The 9,246-nt window shown below is 40.8% G+C and overlaps 1 protein-coding gene across 1 annotated transcript; it reads right to left on the bottom strand.

Annotated features, from left to right (window-relative positions):
- Window positions 1–469: 469 nt before the first annotated feature.
- Window positions 470–7,993, bottom strand: PLIN2 (perilipin 2). Its single transcript, XM_088459586.1, has 9 exons — window positions 7,934–7,993; window positions 7,743–7,788; window positions 5,988–6,183; window positions 5,251–5,333; window positions 4,889–5,141; window positions 4,495–4,679; window positions 4,198–4,332; window positions 3,803–4,093; window positions 470–1,080 (listed from the first exon to the last, which is right to left on the bottom strand). The coding sequence occupies exons 2-9, from the start codon at window positions 7,770–7,772 to the stop codon at window positions 955–957; spliced, it is 1,299 nt and encodes a 432-aa protein (XP_088315712.1). The 5' UTR covers window positions 7,773–7,788; window positions 7,934–7,993; the 3' UTR covers window positions 470–954.
- Between the last annotated feature and the right edge of the window lie 1,253 nt (window positions 7,994–9,246).

Here is a 9,246-nt window from a genome sequence, read left to right as displayed (position 1 = left end):
AACAAATCAAAAAATTATAACACTGTGAACATTAAAGGCACTGGCATAAGTACAAACTGCATATTTGACTATTTGCAACATTGTTGTTTCATGGTCTCTTGCTACTAGTATTATGCTAGGTACATACTACTAGATATGTTTCATTGAACAAAATATATTAGTAGTAGAGCAGAGGTTGTGTACACCTGATGTCTATGAATGACATCACTCAGACATATCAGGTTACCCATGCAGCACAGCCAACATAATTAAATGGGTACGAGCAAACCACCGACCGCCCATACACTGGTTGCAGGGACCGTCAACACTGACATCACAACTGGGCGGGCAAATTTAAATTCCCACCCAGTTGTGATGTCTGGCTAGACCAGTGTTGGCTAACCTTGACACTCCAGCTGTTTTGGAACTATATATCCCAGCATGCCCTGCCAGTTTTAGCATGCCCTAATAGCAAAACTGTAGCAGTGCATGCTGGGTTATGTAGTTACATAACAGCTGGAGTGTCAAGGCTAGCCAACACTGGGCTAGATAGATCGAGCAGCCAATTGGTAAGTGCTTACAGCTTACCAAATCGCCTGGATTGTCAGAGGAAGTGTAGCCAGCCTTAGAGCAGAAAGAAAACCGCTCTAGACAGTCAATAAAACTTCCCATATGACTGATCAGTTACTGCCTAATAAAGATGTGACAACATATGTTCCTGCTGCATAACTTAATTTGTTGTACATTAACATATGAAAAGGCCAAGGACCTTATTGAAAGGTTAATGTATAAGTTAATGATCACACTTATTCTACTCCCAGATGCTCATAATAGAACTATATAATAGAAACTGAAAGCTAGCTAGCCAAAAAGGTCTCCACCACCACAGACTCAAGACAGTTTTGGCAATAAGATTCCACATAAAGCAAAACATCTACTGAATGGCAAACGTTATACACTAAATAAGTATTGGAATTATACATCCCGGTTTATTACACCACCATTCATTCTGGAGAAGTCTTGCATCTCCTCTTCTATAGCCAACTCATCTGGGTTATCGTCAGCCTCTGAGGAGAGGTCAGTGATACTGAAGTCAGGCACCTGTAAGAGAAAAGGGTTTACTATCCATGCTGTAAACTTACAGGCCAACCATAAGGTGATCATGTAATGGACATTTGTAACTCTTAAGATATTAACTATAGTGTTTTTAGATCACTAAAGAGGCACTTTGCTTCTCTAGGAAAACCACAGAATCTGAAATGGAGCAAAGTCTGTCAGATTCAAGACAAACTTTACTGAGGTCACTTTCTATAGATATGTAACTTTCACTTATGGGGAGAGATGTGTCAAGCCATGGAGTGAAAGTACAAAACCACTTCTGTAATTATCCTAGCAGAGCCCATAAAATCAGATTGGTACTATTTCCTTTCTTCAAGACTCCATACATATACCCCTTAAACTGTTGTAAATCATGGTCAGTTCACATACAGGTGTTAAAAAAATACCCTAGACCACAGGTTCTCAAACGCTGTCCTCATGACCCCAAACAGTGCTTGTTTTCCAGGACTCCACAGATTCACAAGTGAAATTCGCTTCACTTCACCTGTGGATCTTTCAAAATGTATTGGTGAGTAATGACACCTGTGCACCTGCTAGGTGACCTGGAAAGCATGTACTGTGTGGGGTGCTGAGGACAGAGTTTGAATACCACTGAACTAAAACTACATCCAAATGAAGTTTAATCAGTGAAGGATATCTACATCTAACAAGATCACTCAAAATTATGATCCTAAATCTGTGCCAGTGTGTGTTAAAAATGAAGGCTTTATATTTGCTACTTTGCTTTATGAAACAATTGAATTAAAAGCAGTGTACAGAGAGTTTTACTTTCAGCAATTAAGGCTGAGGACGTGTTAGATTTACTTAGGCATAGGTTATAGTCACCAAGTGACAACTTGACCTATACTTTTAGAACAGTAGTAGAAATGTTAAGCCAGGCTTGCTTAGCATTGCAGTTAATGTTATTGGCCAATTCAGCAGCTTTGACAACCCACTACTTCGAGGCAAGCTTAAAGCTCCAAAAATACATGGTTTACTTCTATAGCCTTCTACAGGTCACACAAACCATTACCCAAGTGGAAGTTTGGCTCATGTATAAAGACAACAGGGGCACATTAACCCACTTTGTAATTTTGGCATTTGCAGTGAATGAGGGTGTTTACCAGCTGACCAAATCTTAAACTGATTTATAAAAATTTGGCATATAGGGTACAGCCAAGATATAAAACCACCCATGTACAGGTAAGAACTGTACAACATTTGCTGTCATTTCTATGTTCTACCTCACAGATTTGATGTTTCCATCTTATGCCATCACAAGACTCAACTGCAATTTACAAACTTTAGGTGAAGTAAATAGTACAGGCCAACACTAATAGAGGGAATTCAATCAGCCACAGTATTTTACCACAGGCTAATTAAGCCACTGGGCTATTCAAGTTACCCCAAAGGCAGCCAACACTTCATGTATTTGGGTAGAGACACGATAATTGGCCTGTTATTGGGCACAAACAATGCATTAACCCTCTAGGAACTTATCAGTCTGTTTTAACACCCAATAAACAGATCGGGTGGGACACCCAAAAAAAAAAACCCACACACCAGACCTTGGTGTTAAAGCCTAAGGCTACCACCTTTTTTTTTCCACCCCTGAAAAATTGGAGCCAGTTAAACCCTCTAAAGCCAGTGTTAACACAAGCTTACAGGTCACTACGGTAAGCTTGCATCACAAGTATAGTGTAACAGATATTGCCTCTGCTACATGCTATATTAGCTACATGGGCAGGCTAATTAGCAACCAGTGACAATTATATAACACTAGTAAATCAGTGTTTCAGAACAAGCTTTTACTTCTGCTGTGGGGGATGTTTACACACCTTGTATTTTTGTGGAGGACAGTGGATTTTTTTTTATGTTTACACTTTCTTCATTGATAGTGAATTTAGAAGTCAGGCCCAATGAGCCAAGCCTTGAGGAGCAGAGAAAACATGTAGAGTGGGCGTCCTATCCAGTTAGGTTACTGAACAAGCAATGTGCATTAGGGAATGTAGGCCTGTTTCTGTAATGACAGCAACACCCATGAGCTGCCCTTTTTAGCACCAGATTAAAACTGGATTACTGAAATCCTGATCACTTATTTGGGGTTCTGATGTCAGTTTACACATTAAGGTGTATCCAATAGCCATGATGGTGTCAAAGTACCAGCATTCTGAACATTCATCCAGCACCTTGTCACTGCCAGACGTTTCCCTTACACCCCATAGAAATACACAAAATATGCAAAGTTTAGTTACTGGGGTTAAATCCTCCAAGTGACAATTTGTCTAGTAGTTGAACCATCATAAGCAACTTAGAAATAGAACTTAAAATGTTGAATATACAAAGCTTCATCATAAACACAGACCATTATTGCAAATATATTTATTAATGATACAAAAGTGCATAAGATAATTGACATTGTGTGGTGGCCTATAATGGGTACAGGTTTAATTTGGCAGCATTTGTAAGAAAGCCAGCACCTAACATGCAGAAATTCTAAATTGCATTGTGAGTACTACTGTGATATGCCTCAGGGAACAAGTGACAGTCAAACAGAGCTGCATTAAACTTCTGCCAATTCAAAATGGTGATAGCCAACTTAAGTGAATTTGCTACAAAGTGCAGACTGTAGTAGGACTCAATCCTCCTTGCTAGTGGAGTCTGCCACATCAGCTTCTTGCTCCCCCTGTGGGCAGCCAGCCATCTGTGGGTAAAAAGGACCTACCAGCCAATTTAATGGTGTGTTGTTAACCAAGTAGTCCATCACATCATCCATAGAATTCTTCATTTTTGTGAATTGCTCCTTGCTAGTGGTTAAGAGACCATCAGACATTTCTCTGAAGGAGGAGGCAGAATGGAAGTTTTGATAGACATAAGCAGCCATGGCACTGATGTTTTGGGCTTTGTTCTGGATGTTTTGTGGAAGGCCTTGAACACTGGTCGCCAGGGATATACATGTGGTTTGCAGTTGTTGAGTCAAATTCCGGGCAATAGTCAAAGTGCGTGATTCAATTTGCTGTGAAACAGACAGTACATGTTAGATAATCATAATAGTCTTGTGTCAGCTATTCAGTAGCTAGATATATGGCATTTACACCGTACTCTACTTGAGAAGCTTACCTCAGCACTTTCAGTCTCCCCACTAGCTTGCTGTCCTGTGCTTTTTGTCCATTCCAACCAAGCATTGTACATCTTACCCTGTGCATCATGGATTTTCTGATTGGCACCATTCATGTTCTTTCTTGCAAATTCAATCTAAAAGATAAGAAAAGCCTTTAAGGGCTCTTGTTCTCAAGGTGAAGGAAGGATTATAGGAGGTTTCTGCTTAGAGAAATAAGTTCTTTACAGCTATAGGTAGAGCAGCAAGAGTGATGCTAGGTGGTCAGTTTCTAGTTATAAGTCATATCCACAACTAACCAGATCAACTGTGTTCTGTAGCTGAGCAATGGCTTCCTGGCTTCTGCATTTAGCATCCTTCATTTGTGTCAGAGCTTGTTGATAAGCACGTTTACGAGCCTTTGTAGAAAGCGATCCCAAGCGAATATAATAACTTGGCTTTCCAGTTGCCAATTCAAACCCCTCTGTTTTCGCAGCTTCCTTGGCTAAAAGGTATAAAGGCAAAGTATATATATATATATATATATATATAAAAACTTAAGTATACAGGAATCAATTTAGATAGCTTTATTTACAGCCAGGTTGTCAGGGCCCAGTAACAATTGCATGGTTATAGCTAAACTTGTGGTCCAGTAGGCAGAGTGTTAAAGTACACTCGTAATAGTCCATTCATGTATTATCAGTTTCAGCTTACCCAACTCTTCATCAGTTGGTGGCAGGTATTGTTCCAGGAGAGTTTCAGACTTTGTCAGTGCAGTATCAACACGGCTGCTCACCATCTGTACTACACTGCTCCCCAGAACGGTGTTAATGCTGCCATGCACAACAGCCTTTGTCATCTCTACACTGTCCTGCACGGCTCCCTTTGTTTTATCAACTACTCCTGAGATGCTCTGTATGACAACATCCTTTGCACCAAGAACTGCCTCAGAGGCATTGGAGACAATCTAAAGGAGGAAGAAAATAGCAAATCAAGTATTTATACAACACATCTGTTTAAAGCATGTCATCCTATTTTTAGGATATTAAGTTATAACTGTTGGGCTATAAAGTTACCTTGTCAGTAGGCTGATAAAGGATAGGCAGCTTCACCTCAATCTTATCCAATCCTATACATGCAATGTTGTTAGCCAGAGCAACTAAAAAAAAAGAATAAAAAAAAAAAAAAAAAAAAATCATTCTGATGCAACAGTACATTGCAATAAGTGTGCCAAGTTCATGGTGAAAGCACCAAGTAAGAGTCTAAAATAGATGACATTTAACCTACTTCCTATGTTAGTTGCTAGGGTGATGCAATCTGGCTTGTTCTTTACATAGCAATTCTCTTGTTGAACACTGGTTCTACTTTAAAACTTACATTGTATGTTTTTTTCTTTTACACCAGCTAAAACCAGTGCTCTCCCCTTTATAAGTAAAAAACACAACATTTAAGAGGTAATTTGCAACTGGGGGACAACCAGTATACCAAGCATTTGTATTTTAATTAATGAAAAGCTAATGTTGTGACATACTGACAAGTCTGTTCAGAGTGTGGAAAGTCAATAACGCACGTAACAGACAGGGTAGTTTTTGGGCTGAGTTTAGGAAACCCTGTGTTAGATCCAAACATTCCATGTTTCAAGGATATCCATGTTTGTGCACAGATGGTATCATCAAACTGAGGTACTAATTAAATCACCTGTGTTTAAGCATGGATAGCCTTAAAACTTGGGAATGTTAGGGTACCTTAAGGACAGTTTAGCAACCACTGATCTAACATTTAAAGAGATTTTTGAGAAAGTGGTAAAACATACTCTGAGGCTCCAGTCTCTGCAGGATTGGCATGGCACTAGTCACAGCCACTGAAGTGATTGTCTTCACACTTTTCTCAGCCACATCACACACAGATTTCAAGTAGGGGTGGTTATCTTTGGTGTTGATATAGGCAGAAGACACCATATCATATGTTGAGCTCACCAAGGGGAGGTTGATCAACCTTACCACAACATTCTAAAAGATAAACAGACACTTAGTAAAACACTTATGGTGTGTACACAACGATATATCGTTCATATTTATGTAGTGACCAGTCAATGCGCGTTCCCACATGAACGCTATCCATGATTGTCCATACATGCAGGCCAACTTGGCCTGTTCAGAGATGTGGCAAGATGACTTCACTGAAAGAAGTCTTTCAAGTCGTTGGTGGTACAATCGTACCGTGTACACGCAGCTTTAGAGCTGGGTTCTTTTAACAGACCAGGAGGTTACACCTGGGGAGAAGCACCATCTTCAGGAGCCATTCCAGGTAGAAATTACGCACCATTAGCTACAATTAAAAAATGTCAGTGCATGCAAGATCTGTCTGCTCTTTAAGTGCGCAGCCCTATTATGTACTAATTGAGTCCTGTGAGCCAGTCTCACTGCAAGTTACATTTGCAATCCAATTCCAAACTTCCATTAATGTTTAATGAAATGTAAGTTTATGCACACCACCCTGAGCAGGTGAAAATCTTTATTGCAATGTAAAACTGTCAGGGCAGTGCAGAACTTCTGGTACACACCTCCCAATGAATAATCATGCACTTAGGGGGTTAAACAGCATAATCTGGACAATAAAGGACATGCCAGTTTTTAGGTGCCTCTCTGAAGAGCTCAATGAGTAAAATACAGGACAGGCATGTGGTGGTGTTGTAGTGATGGGAAAGTTTTTCAACTTTTTACACTTATATAAAACCACTGAAACTCTACTATATACATTTTCCAGTACCCCAAAACGCTGGAGTGTTTAATATGCTGAAACACTTAATTGCCATGAGTTTTCAACTATTAGGTACAATAATTAGCCAACATAAAAAAAAAAAAAAAAAACCTCATTAACTTTCTATATGGTCCTGCTCTCCAGTGTCACATTTTGGGGTCCAGGATTGTTTCCCCATTTTCATGCACTGCTCCCAGCTCAGGTCACATTTTACAATAGAGTCACACACTTACCACACCCGCCATTTCTAATTGGATCTCACATCTTTGATGCACACATTAATACTACATATGAGAGCTTCAAAATAACACACACCTAAAAGATTCGGTAATTTGGTATACCTCCACTGTCAATACCACAGGCAAAGTGACCAGGAGCTAAAATGTAACCTCCTGCACTTGTTAAAATACTCCCAAACTGTTAAATTATGGCTTAGACGGGTTCTTAAACCTTGACCCTCCAACTGCTGTGGAACTACACATCCCAGCATGCACTGCCACCTTTCTTTAGATAACATGCTAAAACTAGGGCAATGCATGCTGGGATGTGTAGTTCCGCAGTAGCTGGAGGGCCAATGTGTTTAACTACATAATATATAGGGTAAGAAGTGAACAAGTTTACTTCCCCCGAATATCACAAGTGTAACTATTAGACTGGTGATGAGTAACAGCGAGGATGATAGTGGAGAGGGAGACGCCTTAAGGCCAGGCTTCCCAATACAGGGCATGTTAACATCTACAGATAGTCAATATTAATACCATTCCCCAGCTTCACCCATACAGTAGTAAGTGGCTCAGCACATAGTTACCTGCTGCTGCTGCTCTACAATCTCAGCCATATTGAGAATCAGCAACCTAGGAAATGCAAGACAGACATGTCAAAGAGCATGGAAAGCGGCTGCCACTACAGAAGCAGACTCCGTTACTTACACACATGAACTACATTGTCGCTATAAGACAAGAGCCGGCAGCCCTCTAGAACGCATTCTATTACACTCACCACTGCACAACTACAGCCGCTGAAAGAGAAGAATGGAATGACACAGTACGGAAGAATCGTTTATTTAAAGGCAGCTAGGCCACGCCCAGCTCTCACGAGCCTTCCCGGCTGTCAGCTGACTGCTAAGACGATCGTGGTGACGTCACCCAATCTGCTCAGTGCTCCCATGATAGATGTGAGCACGGCTCAGGGGTGGAGTGAGGGCGGCCTGGCTGGCAATGGCAGACAGGGCAGCTAGATACCAAGGGTCAAGGCTAATGTAGTGTAGTCAGACCATGTCTCAAAACACGAGTTCTGCAAGTATAATGTGAAGCTGAGACTCTTTTTATATGGAAGATATCAGTAGTTTGTCATTCTAAATTCAGGGCTTTTTGTGTGAGGCCCAAGTGAATGACTTTATAGAATAATATCAGACCATCCAACATGACCCCGTCCTCCATGTACAAGATGCTCTGCTCCTGGACTTCCTTCTTAATGAATGATTGCTGTCACCTGTGTTGGAACACCTTTCTCATCATTTAACTAGTTCAACATAGGTGTCTGCAATCATACATTAGGTGGGAAGTCCAGGAGCAGAGCATTTTGTACCTGGTGGAAGGGGTCATGTTGGAAGGTATGTAATATTTACTGTTAGATAAAAATACGTGCTTTACTTTGCTGCACCAGGCCTCACATTTCAGAAAAAAATTGTTGAAATGTTATTTATTACTACAATCAAGCAACAATATTTTATGATTAGTTTTGTAGAGGAAATTATTTTATTGAATGGGTCACAACCTCAACAGCATAATCCATGGGTGTATGTATGATGGGTCCAGCGGGCCAACCGCACCCATATATCTGGAGTTCGGCATTAGCACTACAGAAGTCATCCGGAAAATGGCACATTCACGGTAGACTCTGGCACATAACAGGAGTATACTTTGCAACTGCATCTGCACGCACATAGACTGCACATGGATCCCCTCCTCTCTTGAACCTCCCGTGACATAGGGCCTGATTCAGAGATGTACGTTAACCATCAGGTTAGCATACATCTCAGATGGGTCTGCACATTTGACCCAGATCGCGCCGTTTAGACTGCAGGGTTTCACAGGTTATTCCCGTGTAAAACCCTGCAATTTACCTGGGTTGGTTTGCCGGGTCACTCCACCCGGGAATCCAACCCTGTCCCCTTTACACCAAGGAGCTACCTGGGTTAACCCTGCAATAACCCGGGTTTTATCTCTGGTGTAAAATGGGTAACAGATGTGGGAGGGATGTGTGCAAACTGAAATCTAAATTGTAGTGTAAAAATAAAGCTGTCCAGCATT

Source organism: Taudactylus pleione, unplaced genomic scaffold (genome assembly GCF_031769625.1).
Source record: "Taudactylus pleione unplaced genomic scaffold, aTauple2 ptg000915l, whole genome shotgun sequence".
In the NCBI taxonomy this organism is placed as follows: domain Eukaryota; kingdom Metazoa; phylum Chordata; class Amphibia; order Anura; family Myobatrachidae; genus Taudactylus; species Taudactylus pleione.
Note: the sequence above shows the minus strand (reverse complement) of the source record. Positions and strands in the feature narration are given on the sequence as shown.